This window comes from Neopelma chrysocephalum, unplaced genomic scaffold (genome assembly GCF_003984885.1).
Source record: "Neopelma chrysocephalum unplaced genomic scaffold, ASM398488v2 Primary Assembly neopelma1_97, whole genome shotgun sequence".
NCBI classification, from domain to species: domain Eukaryota; kingdom Metazoa; phylum Chordata; class Aves; order Passeriformes; family Pipridae; genus Neopelma; species Neopelma chrysocephalum.
In genome coordinates this window covers 5,942,354-5,960,627 of record NW_020897760.1, presented here as the reverse complement: position 1 = coordinate 5,960,627, position 18,274 = coordinate 5,942,354, and the positions used below count along the sequence as shown (strand labels likewise).

The 18,274-nt window shown below is 36.5% G+C and overlaps 1 protein-coding gene and 1 long non-coding RNA gene across 11 annotated transcripts in view; one reads left to right on the top strand and one right to left on the bottom strand.

The window, feature by feature from the left end:
- Positions 1–18,274, bottom strand: part of LOC113972838 — a 65,588-nt gene that overhangs the window by 3,166 nt on the left and 44,148 nt on the right. For 2 of the 3 annotated variants that reach the window (XR_003536028.1, XR_003536031.1), the window contains one exon: positions 10,568–10,795. The exons of the other annotated variant lie outside the window; for it this stretch is intronic. This is a non-coding gene — a long non-coding RNA (uncharacterized LOC113972838). Of the gene's footprint in view, positions 1–10,567; positions 10,796–18,274 lie in introns of those variants that run through there. 3 annotated transcript variants of the gene reach the window in all.
- Positions 1–18,274, top strand: part of EVI5 (ecotropic viral integration site 5) — an 81,238-nt gene that overhangs the window by 23,329 nt on the left and 39,635 nt on the right. For 6 of the 8 annotated variants that reach the window (XM_027694281.1, XM_027694282.1, XM_027694280.1 and 3 more), the window contains 11 exons: positions 1,095–1,284; positions 4,066–4,290; positions 5,265–5,339; positions 5,985–6,110; positions 6,903–7,046; positions 8,063–8,152; positions 8,266–8,363; positions 8,865–8,925; positions 9,921–9,974; positions 12,307–12,339; positions 12,898–13,044. In XM_027694281.1, coding sequence (XP_027550082.1) covers positions 1,095–1,284; positions 4,066–4,290; positions 5,265–5,339; positions 5,985–6,110; positions 6,903–7,046; positions 8,063–8,152; positions 8,266–8,363; positions 8,865–8,925; positions 9,921–9,974; positions 12,307–12,339; positions 12,898–13,044 — 1,243 coding nt within the window. Of the gene's footprint in view, positions 1–1,094; positions 1,285–2,434; positions 2,508–4,065; positions 4,291–5,264; positions 5,340–5,984; positions 6,111–6,902; positions 7,047–8,062; positions 8,153–8,265; positions 8,364–8,864; positions 8,926–9,920; positions 9,975–12,306; positions 12,340–12,897; positions 13,045–18,274 lie in introns of those variants that run through there. The other 2 variants (XM_027694287.1, XM_027694283.1) reach the window with 2 other exon arrangements.

Sequence of the window (18,274 nt, the reverse complement as noted above, 5' to 3'; positions counted from 1 at the left end):
GAAAGGTAGTATAAATATCTCTATTGTAGCAGAGAGCTTAAAAATTGTAGATATGCTGAGGTTTGTGTACCATCTCAGGTACAATATACCTCAGCTTATAATTTATTAAGTATCTAGACCATAACCTTGCTGAAATGCTGGGCAGGGAACAGCAGGTGCATTGAGAAATTATTCAACCACGTGGCTCTGATATACTGATGTTGGAATTATTGGAAGTTAAAGCACAAATGAAACTCTTGGTATAGCAAAACACTTTCAAGTTAGTCTGAATTCTTGCTCTTACCTAACACATGGTCTAAAAAATTTCCCCCTGCTTATGGGGCTCAGTGTGAGTTGAGGATAAACAAAGCATGCCTTTTTGTCCAGAATCCCAGCTCTTTGCCAAGCTGAGGGCCATAGCAACCAGCTAACAGGGAAGCCTCTTCAGGAACTTGTCTGGCCTTTGGCACATCTTTATGTATACTCTGCTGCCTGATAACCTCAGAGGTTCTCACGTTTGAACTCCACACATTAATTAAACATTCATTAGCTGTGCTAATCACTCCTGTTGCCTGGTCCCCAGTCTTTAGGTCAGGGATTTCTCCCTTGCATTTATAAAACAGCATGTTGATTTGTGAACAGTTGTCAGCAAATGCCAGGTGATTTAAAATTCCATCAGGTTTTAATTATTTTGTCTGTATTTACACTGTCAATTTTTAAAAAGTGTAATTAGGTAGAATTTTAGGAGGCTAATTATTTGTCTTTTTAATTACTGTATTTTTTTAAGTACTCAGACATCTGAGACTATCATTTGGGATATTTAACTTCCTTAGGTTCTCTTTGTCAGTCTGATACATGACAGCTGTGGGTGACATCTTTATCCATTTCTTAAAATGCTGCAGTGTGAACTGTTCTGTCTGCAGCATTACTTGAGATCTCAAGAGAAAACACCAACATTGAACAGTTCTTTTCAAATGTAGTACAAATGAATGTTCCACTGAACCTCTGGATGCATTCTTTGTCAAGAGATTGGAAGAACTGACTTACAAACAATTAATAGCATGATCCTTTGATTAGAAGAACTTGAATTTGGTTTTTGTGTGCTTTCTCTGCAGACTTTTGGAAACCGATAGCAAATCCTTACGATCAGTAAATGGGTCAAGAAGAAACAGCGGATCGTCTCTTGTATCTAGTTCATCAGCTTCCAGCAATCTCAGCCATCTTGAAGAAGACTCATGGATCCTGTGGGGGAGGATTGTGAATGAATGGGAAGATGTACGGAAAAAGAAAGAAAAGCAAGTTAAGGTAGTAGCTGGACACTGGGTTTGTTGGATATATTTGTATTGTGATATAAGTGAGACTGCATTTTATCTTCCTGTTGGGCTTACTTTTTTAAAATAAATATGTAATAGAAGCTTCCAGTTGAATCTGTTCCATCCCTAGGCCTTAGTGCTCCCTATGTAACTGTTGCCCAGCAAATGTCTCCTGCTGAAAACTAGATCCATTTACTGTATTTTGAATACTAAAGCTTTCAGTCTACCTCTAATGAGAGATTTCCATGAGTACAGGGATAATTAGCTTCATGTTTCCAAAAATGGAATTACTGAAAATCAACTTAAGGGCATCTGATAACTGGATGCTGTGATTATTTTCCCCACTGAGCAGCTCTCTTTTTAAAGCATTCTTAACAGAAGAGCTGATAATTCTACTGTATGAGGCTCCCATGAGTTTGGGTTTTTTTGCATGCCAAGTATGTCGACCCCGGGGCAAACTCTGAGCAGTGTGTCCAGTCTGGGTTAGTTGTGGGCATGCACAGAAGTAGAGTTCAATTACATTTTAAATTCAAGCTAAAAAGCATCTAGCACACTTGAATGTATCCATGTTTCAGTGGCAGCAAGTACAGCAGTGTGGGATTTCTTTGTTTGTAGGCAAGTCTGTTCTGCTTTGGTTCTTTATTGGGCTGTAGTCTGTAGTTTTATGTGCAGAATACAAATGTCGGGGTCTTTTGAACAGTTTGAAATGTGTGTCTATGAATAGGTTGTGGGAAGGCAGAACAGTGGGCTAAAGTAAAGTGTCTTTTATGTGAAGCAGTTGTGAAGAGAGAACATGACTTGAGAGGAAACAAGGGAAGAAAATGAACTCGACTTCCTGCTTGCATAGGGAAAGCAGTTTCTGGAAAGGTGTTCCAAAAGGCCATGAAAAGAAGGCCACATGAACCTGGCAAGAGAAAGGAGAAGTGAGATGGTAATAAGTAGATCTGGTTAGTTAGAATTTGTTTGAACCCTATCAACTGTCACAAGTATCACTTGTTTTTACAGCTGGCCAGGTACAATTTGGGGAGCATTTGACTAACTTTCAGGGAATATTTAATTATATTGCTAACTAGTATTATATTGAAAACTAGCCAAGTTTTCCTTTGCTGGTTAAATAATTCTCAGTATTTTTTTGTCCAAAGTCAGCCTAAACTCTGTCAGTCTGCATTTACGATGGAATATCAGAACATCCATTCCTATTTCCTCATTGTGCCGGTAGGTACATAGGTAGCAATATGGGTGTCTTTTTGTCCTGGCTGTAAAAGATGCTCTTAGGTTATTAGGAATCTGGTAAGTTTTTTAAGCTTTAAGCATAGGCATCTATACCTTCTTCCATAGGTGATGTGTTCCACCCTTATGTCTCTCAATCCACTTCAGAACTCACTTCCCATTTATGAGGGATTCTGAAGGATGATTTAAGTCCTGCTGTTTGGTTCACATAATACTGTGTAGAGTAGCATCATTTTAGTGCTGCCTAGTAGGGGTGTTTTCTGCTGCTCCTTTTAGGAAAGCTGAAGGGGTTAACCCTATTATTCTGTCAAGCAGGTACATGGTAACTCAAAGCACTAGCAATTAGTTTCTTGCTTTATTAGTAGCCCTTGAGACTTTAGATGACTGATGTACAGTCTGATAGTGTGTTGTTGACAAAGGATAGCTAGAGACAGGTGTGTAAAGCTGATTTGTTAGGGTTCTTCGCTTGGAGTTGGGAATCTTTAAGGAAATAACACAGGGTGTCTTAGTGGCGTTACTGTGATGGTTCTGAGGAAGGATGGATGGAGAGCTTAGGGATATTAGAAAATTGATTACTCTGACTTCAGAATAAATAATAGTGGAAGAAATTATCCTTTAGGAGACAGAATGTTTGATAACAGTTCTTAAGGTACAAAAAATGATTAAAGGAAATGTCTCGAAGAGACAATCTTCTGGGTCAGACTGATTCTAGTTGCAGGAAGGACCACTAAGACAGTCTATAAAATTCCTGAATAATAATACTTTCTCAGTTTTCAGATTAAGCAGCAAGACTACTTTTCCTTGTGATTTCTTAAAACACAAGTAACAGGTTTTTAGTTCTACTGATCTGGGCATGTTTAAATCATATAATATCTAGCTGGTTTTTTTTTGAAGATAAAGTAAATTAGTTAATTTAATAGATGTAAACTTAATGTTTTCTTGGTCCAGTGTCTGAAACTGCATTTAGATACTTTCTTAGAAGGCAACTTGGAAATACTGGCACACCAGAGAAATTAGGCACAACTTGTCAAGTTTGTTAAATGACCTCTGATATTTTTATTGTACATGTTTTTTTGTTGCAGTTTGCTGTGCTACAGTTAGTTTCAGTTTTTGTCATTTACCTATCTTGGATATAATTTGTAGTTGGTGATTTCTTAAATCTCACTTAGTACAAATTTTACCAAAGGGTGTTATGTTTAGTCATCTTTTGTGAAATTTAGAAATAATTGTATTAAATTCTGTTTAATGAAAATTCTTGTATAAAATTATTTGAATATTCAGTTTTTCAAGTAGCTTACCATGGATAGGGTACTACTTTCATTAGCTAATTTAGCCACTGAAAATCATTCAGAGACTGCTTACTTTTGTTAACTTAATCCAGCACACTAAAATTAAAGTTTACGTTATAAACTGTATGATTAGTTTTTGCCATGGTGGAAATTTTTTCTGAAGTTACGAAGAAGTTAATTTGAAGTGTTTTGTTCTTTAGGCTTAAGTTTACATTTTTAGGAGATATAAATTAATTTGTCTTTTTGTGCTTTAGGAGCTGGTTCGAAAAGGGATACCTCATCACTTCAGAGCAATTGTTTGGCAACTTTTATGCAGTGCTCAAAGCATGCCAATCAAGGATCAGTATTCAGAGCTTTTGAAAATGACATCTCCTTGTGAAAAATTAATAAGAAGGGACATTGCTAGAACATACCCTGAACATGATTTTTTCAAAGAAAAAGATAGCCTTGGGCAGGAGGTCTTGTTCAATGTAATGAAGGTGAGTCAGTATTTCAGCCCTTGAAAATATATTAGCAACAACATGCACAAAAGTTTGGATTGCCTTGTATAGAGTGAACTTGCACCGGTTTCATGGGTTTGGTTTTTTCAACTTACTTTTTTAAACCATTGACACTTGAATGGTTTAACAAATCACATTCCAGTTTCAAAGAGAGCTTCCAATGGTATTCCTATAAGCTTTTTAAATCTCTTACAAAATAAAACCATTAAGTAGGCATTAAAACAAAGTCACATGCTAACTGCTGATAGTATAGTGGAATGGAGTGTGCCATGAAATAAAGTAAACAACATTCACCAAGACAAGAACATCAACAATCAGAACTAGTATTCAGTTTTCAAGTATTTCTGAACCTGCAAGTGGTAGCAGCAAATGGCAGGTACAAGCTAATGGTCAGTTGTTCAAGTGCCCAAAAACAAAATAAGAAATGCCAACTAGAGCTTAAATTTTGAAAGACAGACCTTTCTGTACACCATAGTTTCAATAGAAAAGCAGGTTTCCAGATCTTAGTAACTTCCATAATTCTAAAATGAAGATGCCACATGCATGAAAACCAACACATTTCACCCTCCCATAAATAAAACTGCAGCACATATTTTTTCTGAAAAAAACCCCAACTTGTTTCTTTGTCTGGTCTGCCTCTCATAGAAGTAGTAACCTTGTGTGGTTTGTATGCCAGCTGGCTCTGATATCTTGGCAAATTCCTGTAGTTGAAAACTCTTTGTATTTTTGGTAGATTTGCCTCACTCTCAGCTTTGTAGGTGATCAGAGAGCAGACTTCAAACCCTTTGTAGCAGCAACTAGAACATCTGACTAAAACTTCTGAATAGAATGTCTGCCCTTGCTGGATTTTGGAATGGAAGAGTGAGTTATTAGCAAGATAGCGGGATGAACTATGATTACTTTTTATTGGTGATGAGGTTTTAATTGTTGAGAGTCTTAATTTTATTTCCCAGGCTTATTCTTTGGTGGATCGTGAGGTTGGATACTGTCAAGGAAGCGCTTTTATAGTTGGATTACTGCTTATGCAGGTAAGCATAATATTAAATATGTGAACCTTTAAAATCCCTGCTAGAATGCATAATATATTGTGGTGACTTGTTGGGAATTTTTACAATAGTGTTCTTCATCATTTTGGTAAAATGGAGTTGTCAAGGGCAGCTGTTTACTCTGCAAATGAAATGAGATTTACTTTCTGTTGTTCTATTTGCCAAGATACTATATTGGAGTGAGAGAATACATTTATTTCTCAGAGCTAAGGTAGGACTGCAGGCTTGCAAGTTATTTTGGTGAGTGTTGTTTCAACTATTAATGAACTTCTCATTTCAGTTCTATTACATTGAATCTCCTCAGAGTTGAAATGAAACTTCACACTTGATTTGATTGTCTTAAAGCTGTGTTTGTATTATTGGTTTTTGTTTTATGACAAAGTAGAGTATACAATAAAAAACTACTTGTAGACCTCCATTTCAGTTTAGAAATAATTTGATAGAATTTAGTATATGCAGAAGTTCACAAAACAAAAACCTTGAAACAAACAAACCAACCAACAACAAAAAAACCTCCGCTGTGTACACACACCCAACCCCAACCCCCAGTGCCCTCCCAGGCACTTACTTTGATATATCATTCCATTTGTCCAGAGTTTTTACTGTGCTTTTTTATTTTTAATATAGATGCCAGAAGAAGAGGCGTTCTGTGTGTTTGTTAAATTAATGCAAGATTACAGACTACGAGAACTCTTTAAACCAAGCATGGCTGAACTGGGCCTTTGTATGTACCAGTTTGAATGCATGATACAGGTACATACAAAATCTATCAAACTTTCTCTTCAGTAACTATTAATAAGGAACTTGGGAATTACAGTTCAAGAGCAGGCATATCTGTTGGCTAATGGGCTGCACTCTTGACAGTAGCTAGTTTCAGAACTTCATAAGTAAATGCATGTGGCTCTGTGAGATACTTTTTTTTAACCTTTGGCAGACTGACTGGCTTTAAACACTGAAGCATGAGGATTTGTATCGCTGCAGTGTTAGGCATATGAAAGTCTAATTTTGTTTGATTTGAAGACTCTGGAAGTCGAAGTCTTCATAGTCCATTTTTAGCTATTTTACAAGATGGAAACTGGAAGATATCCTCATGTGGAATTAAAATTGTTTTCAGATTTGAAACTCAGAGCACTGTCTTCCTGGTCAGGTTGATGGAGAAAAATAGGTTTGTGTTTTGTGTTCCAGTTTATAACATGATGATCAGGGGTGGGATATCCTTAGATATTTCCAGCTCTTTTTGTTCCATTTTAGATGTTACTTAGGGATTTACAAGCTTGTGACTTCCTATTAGGATCAGGAAGTGTTTTTGTAATCTGTGCTTTGCAGGGTGGAAGTGCTGTAGAACATTCTATATTGGGACTTCTATTGCATGGTTCTTGATAATGATGACTAATAGCATTCCTAGTCCTGTGTTGCTAAGCTGTTGTCTGTACTAAATATCAGTTATTTTCTTCTTTTATTCAAAATTTGTCAAAACCATGTCTGCACTAAGACTGCAAGCAGAAGCTTGACATACTTGTGTTTTTTATTCCTCTTCTTTTCCAGGAGCATCTTCCAGAGCTTTATGTGCACTTTCAGTCTCAGAGTTTTCACACTTCTATGTATGCATCATCGTGGTTTCTAACTATATTCCTTACAACTTTTCCACTACCAATTGCAACAAGAATATTTGATATCTTTATGTCTGAGGTAACTACTAAATGCTCGTAAGTTATATTTTAAGAGTAGGTGTTAAAAGCAGTTATTTAGGTAGTGGTATAAATCCCACTATGATGGGCAAATCTCATTTGCTTTTTAGTTCTTACACCGATCAGCTTATTTTAAGGGGAAGGTGTCTGTGTGTGGAGTAGTTTGTCAAGGAAGAGGAACTAAGTCTCTGAATGTGGATACTGTGTGTAACTTTGTGCTCTAACCTATTGAGGGGTTACCAAATCTGTTCTTTCTGGATGCAGTGCAGTAGCATTGCATGCAGCATGGAAATCAGTTTCTCAGTAGTACAGTAAGTTTGCAGGGGAAACTAATACTGCTTTCAGGCCTGAGTCAAGTTTCATGGCCATGTGCAAGCCATGAAGAGGGAGTGTTAGTAACTTTTATTATCTGGATGATGAACAGTAGCTAAAGAAATTTATGGAATTTTTCAGTGTCGCTATCACAAAGACACATTTTCTTGTGTTTAGGATTAGAGCTTTGCATCATTGTAACTAGTAACAAATCATAACTTGTGGTCCATTTATGCTCTGCAGTGATCTTTTAGAAAATAGTAAGTCAAAGGTGGATCCTTTCATCTTACCCTCAAGAATGTCTGAGATAGGGCATATAGTGAGACATTCCCTTATATCTGTTTCAGTAGGTTAACTGTATTGTACCATGTCTGAAATTAAAATGGCTTTTTGGAGGAGTACTTGGGCATTTTTCTACTAGGTATATTTAAAATGTTTGATGGAGCTGACCTAGAGAACTCCTGTCACTTGAGATTTTACTTCAGCAGTAGCCTCTCTGAGGGGGGTGTCTGACATCAGGACAAACAGCCAGACTGCTTGTCCCTGGAACGAATTAAGAAACCCAGAACCCGTTATTGAGAGATTATTTTGTAGCCCTTTTGCTTGTCTGAGAAACTGGGTGAGATTTCCATCGTTAATAAAGAGGCATCGCACTATTGATGATGCCATGAATAATTGTTGGATTTTTTTAACTTCTGTTTTCAGGGTTTAGAAATAGTATTTCGAGTAGGTTTAGCACTACTTCAGATGAACCAGGCAGAGTTACTGCAACTTGACATGGAAGGAATGTTACAGGTAAGTTATGATTATAATAATTTTGAGAGATGTCTGATATGTGTAGTGTGCGTGTGTGTGTATTTCCTCACAGCTATTAATTATGTGTAATCTTGTGCTCTGATTGCTTTTAGCACTTTCAAAAGGTCATTCCACATCAGTTTGACAGTGGTCCAGACAAATTAATCCAAGCATCTTACCAAGTCAAATACAATGCAAAAAAGATGAAAAAGTAGGTATAGCATTTTGAGAAAATAGATTATACTGTTGCTAAGAGCTACTGTTTGTTTATCTTTAAAACTAGTTATTCAGTGTTTATTTTTTAATTTTCTGTCTTTAATTTTTTTTGTTTTTATCCTATATAAACAATTAAAGCTGAAGTTCTGCCTGTAAGAAAATTATTTTAAAGCAGTATTTGCTATTTTTCTTTGTAAAAATAACCAAAAAAGCTTTTGAAGAAAGAATGGGGAATTACAACACTTCTGTAAACAGGAACTGAATAGGAAAGCTGGGTGGGGGTGCTTTTGGAAGGGAGGGGAGATTGTTTGGGTTTTTTCAGGGTGAGGCAGGGAAAGGAGTGCTGGTTCAGTGTCTGTTCATACCTGCCCAAGTCTGTGTTTAAATTGAATGTCTAGTCTAAGCATTTACAGGAGTGCATTTCAGAGGAAATATCAATAATCTGTATCTACTTGTTGGTGTTTTCTAATCCTAATTTACTATTTCTAATTTTTAGGTTAGAAAAGGAATACACTACAATAAAGACAAAAGAAATGGAGGAACAAGTTGAAATTAAAGTAAGAAAGCCTCAAGAAATTTATTTATGAATCAGTTTAATTCCTAGGTGGGAGGGTTACATGTTTGATCTGTACATGTAGCAGGACATGTAATTAAAGTCCCCAAATTCTTTTCTTTCAGCATTTGTATTTGGGATGTCTATTCATAAAGGACACCTACAGTGAAATTATTGAGATTTCTGGTGGACATTAAAAAAAATAAATCTTTAGAGACCTGCTGTACTTATTTTTTATTATTTCCTGCTGACTAAAGCTTGATTACAGATGGCCTCATTTATCAGGGGTTCCAAATATGCTGGCTTAGTTGTAGGTGTCCCACACAGGAGCTTTGTATGACACATGTTAAGACAGAGTTTGTCAGAGTGCATTTGAGTGGTTTGTCATTGATTTTGTGATCTTGATTTTTCCTATGCATTGGACCCAAAATGGAGACTCTTCTGTCTGCAGTCACCTTTTCTTTTGGAGCTTTTGCAGTTAATACTAAGACAGTGGGGGGAAAAGCCAACCTGCCAGTGCAGTTTATTTTTCCCTTTTACTAACTGACCTACTTCCTGTATCTACTTAATCACTGCATCTTTTTCCTTTTAAGACATAAATAGGCTTTTGATGCCTTTTTTTCCTTTTTCTCATTTTTTTTCACAGCATGTTGTTTGAGCTGGATTTTCTTTCTTGTGTTTTTAGACAATTCTGTGAGAAAAGGCAGTGGGACAAACGATGGGCAAGTGCATTAAATAAAGCTTATAGAGGGAGTGAGGTACAGCCTTCCTTCCTGTCCACTGCTAGTCATTTTGCTTTTCAGTGTCAGTTCTTAAGGCATCAGTTCTTCAGAAAAATGACTGACATGCACCTGGGAGCACAAAGGTCACTAATTATTTTCGTACTTATATTGATTTTCATAGATGTGATGAGGTAAAAACTTTGTTAGCTTGCTTGGCTTTTATCAGACTTTCAATTCATAACTTGAGAAATGCATTTTTGAACTGTTTCCCTTCCAGAGGTTACGAACTGAAAATAGACTCCTAAAGCAGCGCATTGAAACACTAGAAAAAGTGAGTACGTTGGGGATTAGATTTAATTTGTGTTAATTTATGTTTAAATTTATGGAAATTTTATTATATGAAATGGGAATCTCAGAATTATAGTTTACTGTTTTCCTTCTAATCTGTGATGTTTACTAACAGTGCTTAGCCAAATAGCATGGCAATAATCAGGCAATTAGGGTCAGTGCTGTAAATGTGTAAGGTTGTTATGTCTGACTCAGAGTGATTAAAAAATCAAACGTTTTCACATACCCAACTTCGATTGTACTGTTTTCTTTCTGAATTAGAGGCATCTGTTCAAAGTGGAGAAGACTGCATATAGTGGAGTGCTTGGGTGGAAAAGAGGTTTTTGTGAGAGAATCCTCAGTTTTGAAAATCTGAAGTTGTTGGGTGTTTTTATGTAGGAGCAAAATGACAGACCTACCAATGACCAGAGATGAGATGAAGGCAGATCACTTCATCACTAGCGAATACAGCAGTAGAGGGTGTTGTTGCAACATTCACAGGAACACTGCCATTAATCTGCTCTGTGTAATTTTGAACTTCTGTGGCAATTTTGGATACATGGTGGAGAGAATATCTAAAGACTTATTTCTCATGGGTTTAGTCTGGAGTAGAGTTTTGTTAGGCTTCTTTGTAACTGGGTAAAACTTCAGAAGTAAGCATGTGAACTGCTGTGGATACACTGCCAACATGCAGGCATTGTTCTCCAGTGGCCTCTCCTATGTCCTGGTATCATGCTTCCCGTGGCAGATTGCATCTGAGCTGCTCTGCTCTAGAATGAGAACATTCTTGTCCATCTTCACCACAAACAGTGGAATTGAGCGCTCCTGTGAGTTGCAAACAATTGTGTTTCACAGGGAAGAAAATGGTAAAGTTTCAGTTTACAATGGCAGAGTTGGAAGATGTCTCACTTCAGATGTTAAATCTGTTATGATTTCTTGAAGAACAGTCCATCTATGTCAAATTCTAATTAATTGGTTTCTGAAATTAGTTTGGAAAATATGCATAAGGACAGATTGTGAAAGTTGTGAACAAAAATACAATTTCATGAATATTTTTGTTTCTAATATTGAAGCATTGATAAAATGAATGGAAAAGAGCAGGCTGTCTTTAAGAAGCTTGAAACTGTAGTGAATCATTTCAATTTCCTTGGCAAATATATAATAGTAAGTATCTCTGTTTTATACTTAACTTGTAGGGGTTGGAAATTTTTTTTTTATTATGAAGTCCATGATGAACTCCCAGATGCTAGTGCTTTTGCACATTCTGTATTTAGAATTTCAGAATTCACTTTCAGAGTATCCCAGTCTGATTGGAATTAAAACATTGCAAAATGGGAAAATATTATCTATTAGTAAGAATGTCTGATGATCATTATCATCACAGCATTTGAGAAACAGATCATGAAGTGTGAACAAACACATTCAGTTCTTCTGTTGGAAATTTATTTTAAAAATACTTTTTCCCTCATCCAAACTCATATGATTTAGTTGTGATTTGCTTAGTGTACCTTAACTTCTCAGTATTAGCTCTTATCAACTATCAACTAGTTCGAACTTCAGTTTTAATAACAGTTCCAAGGACAAAGAAGGTCTGTGGATAGATGTGTTTCTCTGCTGTAGAATGTGCAAAACATTGAGTGTTTTCAGGAGTGATAAAGTAGGAGTTAATTAAATGCAGCTGCAGGGGGGTAGTGCTTTTCAGTGTGCAAAAAATTAAAATTTCTTTCTTGCAAAAGTTTGTCAAGGAAAAAGAATCTATAAACAGCTCGATGAGTTACTGCAAGAGTTCAGTAAAACAAAATATGAGCTGTCATAGTTGACATTTCCTACTTGTCTGTCAGGTTGCACCATTTAACGTTCCTGCTTCATCTTACTGGAAGCTGTAGCTCTGCATGAGCACCTTGGTGCTTAGTGGAGTTTCCTTCGTGCTCAAATTATGCCTTTGTTTCATGTTGTGGGTGGACTGTAGTCTTGCATCTATCTACTAGATCATATCAGATAATGCATCAGTAACTCTTGTTAATTAGGGAAGCAAGCCGTTCAGAGAAAAATACCCACTCTCCTGTAGGTGAATTTTAAATGTTATGGAAATCCTTCTGTATCAAAGATGGATCGTGCTAAATCTGTTGCAGAAAAGGCTGCTTCCTGCAACTTTCAGGCTGAGTTGCCTTAATTTATATGAAGAGTTGTTAATTTTGCTAAAAGGTTTGCACAGAAAATGGGTAGAATTTGGGCATTTTCTTTCTATTAGCTCTTGGTCTTTTTTGTCACTATTATCAGCTCCTTGTTTTTTGATTTTCCTTTTCCTTATTCCTATCTGAATTTTTCCTTTGTAGGAAAGTGCTTCCTTGGCAGATAGATTGATACAGGTATAGTCTTTTAGTCTTTTACTGTATGACTCTCTTCCTACTCTTAAACTCCAACTGCTTTAATGCATGCATATTTGCATGCTGTATCCTATCCCTGCTTTGCTGATTTGAAATAAATACAGAGCTAACATCTTGCTAGAAACTCGTTTAATTTTGTTTACTAAAAATATATAAACCCAATACCTGCACGTTGTAGTAATTTTCCTAACCTAATGTAATTTTTCTGGTACAAATTCCTATGACAAATGGATTCTATGACACCGTATTAACACTGAAATTGAATATTGTGAACTTCAATCTGTGCATGTACTGCTGAATAATAATGCATGAAAGGAATTTTATTGAATGCAAGTACCAAACCGTGCTTGCTAAACGGATGCTGAACCTTGTACTAAAGTACTAAAGCAGCTGTTCAGTACTACCTTGTCCTAAAATTTCTACCAATTGTACCTGTGCTGTTCGCAAAACCAATCTGATGAAATAAGCAGCTAAACATCACAAAGGCAGTCTTTCTTGGATTTGTCATTAAGTGCTTAAAAAAATAAATTATGTCCTAAGGGACAAGTGACAAGGGCCCAGGAGGCTGAGGAAAACTACCTCATAAAACGGGAGCTGGCCACCATCAAACAGCAGAGTGATGAGGCCATTACTAAACTGGAGCAAGCTGAGAATACCATCAGGGAGCTCCAACAACAGCAGCAATGGGTAAGGAGCCTGGCAGCACATCATCTCATCTTTTTCACTCACTTGTGTTTATTTTTCCTCATCATGACATGGTCTCTGTGCTGTCCTTGTAAATCCTTGTTCATTGTGATTTGCATTCTTAAAATTATACAAATTGGACTAAATGAAATTTTGGTCTGTTTTTACTGATAGATGAGATCCATAACCCTGTATAGATGTAAGTTTATTAGTTCATAAAAAAAACCCCAACATACCCACAATGAAACACACCAATCAAAAAACTCAACAACAAAAAACACCCAACCCAACCCCCCCACATACCACCAAAGAAATACTAACAAAACCACACACATACAGCCTTTGGTAGCTCTTCATGCTAAGAATCTACCCATTGCAAGTTGTGTCACTCTGAATACTCAAATCTGGGAGTTGGTTTACAATGCCTTTACATAGTGTATCGTTTAAGTCAGTTTATTTCATGTCAACGTTTCTTCTGTGTATCTATATTTGGGTTTTTCCTAGTATGCTAAAATTTACTGCTTACTGAAGTGGAAGGATGTTGTCCCTGAGTTTGGAACTACAGGACTTGATTAAAAAATGTGGGTTTATGTGGATGTGAAGCAGGAAAATAATTTATATATAGTATAGTATTGTGTTTGTGTTACTCTGTGTTTTAGGTAGTAAAATGTGCACGACTTCAGACTATTGTGTGAGACTGAAGTTACTTCCTCTAAGCCACTTAAAGTGCTCAGTGTCTTCTCCTGGGGCATGGGGGAAGCCATTTCAGCATCTTCACTTGCTGAATAAACTTTGCACTACTAGTGCTGATGTGAATATTCTCATACTGTTTTAAGTGGTATCTAAGTACTTGTCTGGAGTCTTGGGCATTTCAGGTGTATGAAGTACCACTTTTTAAAACTACGACATACTACAGCTGCTTACCAGGCCCCGTTAAGTCAGTAGGGCAGTTGGTTTTATACATCTTCCACCAAAGCTCTAGAAATACTTGTATCTCATCTTGGAAGGTAAAGATGAGATTTACTGTTAGACTGAAAGGAAATCATAACTTAGACTAGTTCTAGAATGTTGTGTTTAATGCATTTCAGTGTAAAAAAGGTATGCTAGAATAATTGCAAGGAGTGATTGATGAGCTGCTACTCTGTCATGTGAAACGCTGCTGTTTATATAACATGAGCAATTTCTTTAGGAGGAAACAGCACCATGAAGAACTAACAGTTAGGAAGATGGGGATGCTTTCCAACATTTTAGATATATTGTAATCTTTCAAGTGAAATGCAGTGGGAAATTATAGACTTCTAGTTATCCAGCTATTTATTGTCTGATTACAATAGTACACGTGCCCTTGGAATGTGGTTTTTTGAGGCATCCACATTAATGATCTGTATGTAGTTAAAACTTATTAGAAGAGACTAAGGTACTCTATTTATTTATTAGTTAATCGACAGGTAATATGTCTTTAAAAGCTAATGCTTTTAAATATGCTGGGAACTTACTGAGGAACAATGATGGGGAGGCCTGAGAGGTTGGCTGGGCATGGGAACTGATCCTGAGCAAAACCGTAAATAACTGTGGATTGCAAAATTGGCTGGATTGGAGCTGTAAGGGCAGAAGACTGGACAGGTACTGAGAGAATGGAGAGTAAGTAAAATACAAGAATGAGCAGTTAAATTAAGAGCCACGCTTCCTACTTTGCATGCTTGCAGCATTGTTTTCCTTCACTTAAACGTGAACATGACTATAGGAAATAGTCTGACTGTGTGTATGGAACTGAGACTGTAAATCCATGTGGTTATGGACAGATTTGTGCCTGCTAGCTGGCTAATTCTGAAGTGTAAGGAGTAGTGCTGTGGTTTTGACAACCATCGGAATTAGACAACGTGGGGAAAGTGCTAAAATGGCTTCAGTTAGGAGATCCCTATGGGCTGCTGCATCGGTAACATTTGTACTTGAACAGGCTTTTAACTTTGTTTCCAAGCGTGGAAATGGGAACGACACAAATGTAAGCAGTTGCGTTTGTTTAGGGCTCCACCTGGTGGGAATGCGTGGGTTTATTTGGAATTTTGACATTTTACTTTACACTGGTAAATTTTTTACCACGTGCTAGTGCCAGTAGCTTTGTTCTTGGCAATATCCTTTTCAGTATTGTCTTGCGAATATCTGCTTTAATGTTTTTTGTCCCCAATTATTTCAGATTTCTTTATCATTAGCAAAAATGATAGCACTGTAAACTTGTAAGTGGCTGGATAGTTTATCTGTGCTTATTTAAAGATACAGCATCTATCCTACGTATTTTATAATCTACATATTTTCCAGTCTTGAATAGTCTGTTTCAGCATGATAGAAACTGTAATGTTTGGATATGAATTTCTGAATAGGAATGTATGAAAAGAGCTGCCTAAGGATACTTACAACTGCCTCTTCTGAACAACATCGTGGGATTAAAAAAACTCAACAAAACATGTTTTTGTTGGTAGCAAAAATATCACCTAAACCATAGTATTTCTAAGAAGGTTAACATGTCCTTTGTAAAAAGGTTGTGTGTTTGTATTTATATATTATTGAGGTTTATGCAATCTGCTCAAGGAGATTGGATAGCACAGGTTGGATCGTTCAAGGGTAAGTATTGAAGGTGCTTACTGGATGTGTGTGTCTATAAAGAAATTCTCCACTGCAGCACTTCTGAATACAGAGATGGGTAGAGGAGGAGTATTTTGACTGAAGTCCATCACCAGAAGCCCAAATTACAAGTTTATTTCTTCCTGTGCTGAAGTATTTATAGGGAGTTTTTAGATGAACCATAATGAAGTGTGAAGTCTACTCAGAGGTTATCATTGTACTACTGGATGGTACTAATCTGTCTTTGGCTTGTCTAACCTTTAAATACAGAAACTTGCCAAAGGCAAGTTGTGGTGGGTAACCAAACAGTTAAGAGGAAGGTGGCTTCTTCCTCATACTGGTGGTAAATCAAGAACTGCATGGAGGAAGTTGTGCCTGACTTCAACAGAATACAGTTTTCTTTTGAGGCAGGCTAAGTATATATAATGGTATTTGAGGAGTTAGGGGCGGGGTAATCAGCCTGTTGTAACTTAGTCCTGATAATTATATGCTGAAGGTTTTATTCTCTGTTCTTTTCCCCTTTTTGTTTCTAAATGAAAAAGGTAGCTTCTGCTGGATGTAAACACCTCCAGAATGCAAATCTTGTCTTTCCCAGTGATACCTTAATTGTCAATGATTACCCAGTTCATCAGTCTGAATGCTTTAAAACTGAATCTGAGAAATGAGAGGCAGATCAAGCTGAAATGGGTTCATGCTTATTTTTAAATAGTCTCTTCAACTGTATTATGTGAAGATAGAATTTTAATTGACTAAGCATTCAGATGGGAAACATATGCATTTTGTAAGGTAATTTATAGCCATGTATTTGGTTATTATTACAGCAACTTCATAGTTGTTTTTCAGGAACTCAAGCTAAAATGGCTGATAATTATTAAAAGCATAGTAGTTGATTTAGGGAATATATGCTTGTAAATGAGTGTTGCAACCTTACAGAAGGCTTCACTGTACTTTGCAGTATATACTCTTCTAATACTGTGTTCTGATTTGCAACCAAAACGCAGAAAATAAAAATACTGTATTCAGTGAAGTGCTACAGTTAGTGCTTAAATGTATAACCAAAGTTGGCTGGGCAAAGTTAGCTGCTGAACAATCTGTTAATTGCTCTTCAGTATAGTGTGCTGGAGAAACATTCTGTAATTACATCTGTCATCAGCCAAAATAATGGTTGTGTTTAAGAAAAATTGGGGGAAAATAAATCCAGTTATGTGAAACTAAGCAAGGACTTGTTTCTTTCAGAATTAAATGACTGTAGAGCTGCAATTTTAGTGCTTTATGTTACATTTGTCTTTTCAACATAGTCAAGAAAGTGCTACTGTGGTTAAAATGTTTGGCAGAATCTGGAACAAAAAAGGTAGAGTCCATCTAAGTTGTCATGTGTATCGTGTGATGAACTTGTACAAGCAGCCAGGGAATATGAAAAAGCTGTTGCCTCTTCTCTGTGTCTGCAGGTTGTTACCTATGGTACTTGTGTTCCTACATCATGTGAAGCAGTCGTAGAAATGAATCAGCATTGCCCACCCATCCTTTTCTTGCACTCAAATCAGGTCTGCCTCCACTGCTTGCTGAGGCAAAGACACTGTGTGGGTTGAAAATAATACAAATTACATTAGTAATGTGTAAGGGCAAATTAATATTAATGTACAAGGATCATAATATATATGTGTTCCCTGTGTGTTCAGCTGCACAGTTAAGCAGGCAGAGCACTTAAGTGGATGGTCTTGATGACACTAAAAACTGCCTGAGCTCTGCTTGCCTTTCAATGCTTTGTATACATCCCTCCATCACAGCTTCCTGAAGGAACATTTATACAAGAAATATAATACATTGTACCACTAAGGTTAGTGTCGATTCTGAATTTGGATTGTACTGTAAGTCATGACAAAAGGCTTCCTTGGCATGCAGAAGTATAAAAATAAATGAAAAAATAATTTCCTCGACCATGTAAATCCTTGGTTTGTCCTGTTCGCCTTTGGTTTGTGCATTGAAGGTCAGGTTATGGCCACACCATAACAGAATCATGTGGAACTGAAGGCTCTTCATTTTGTCTCTGTTTTTAGATGTAGAAAACTAAATTTTTTGATGCAAACATAAAGCAAAATATAGTTGTATCTTTAGTATAATGAATAATCTGTGGATTTTAGTGTTGAATTTTTAATTAATTAAAACTTAATCTATTAATCCAAGTATAGTATTTATATTTCACAATGTAGTTAATGACACCAAAAATGTATTGAATTATTTTCCTCTAAACTTAATTTTCAGGGTAACGATGTAAACACAGTAACTAGACAACTATGCTTTGAGGATGTCAACACTCCCTTTTTTCCTAAATCAGAAATTGAAATACTGATTTCAATTTTCAAATACAAAATGCCTATCGGGCAAGTCTGACAATCTGTGAAACTGCTAAGTCATTTTAAAGTGACCCAAGAAGAAATAAAATGTGTTTTTTTAAACTATTGACTAGGGGGAAAAAAGTTAAGTGAGGCTTTTGAATATAAATGCTTCGGTTGGATGTATCTGAATCTCAGAAGGAATGTGTATATGGTGAGCAAATGATAGCCAAGGGTTGGAGTGAAGAAATGGGCAAACCAAAGTCATTGTACGTTGAAGC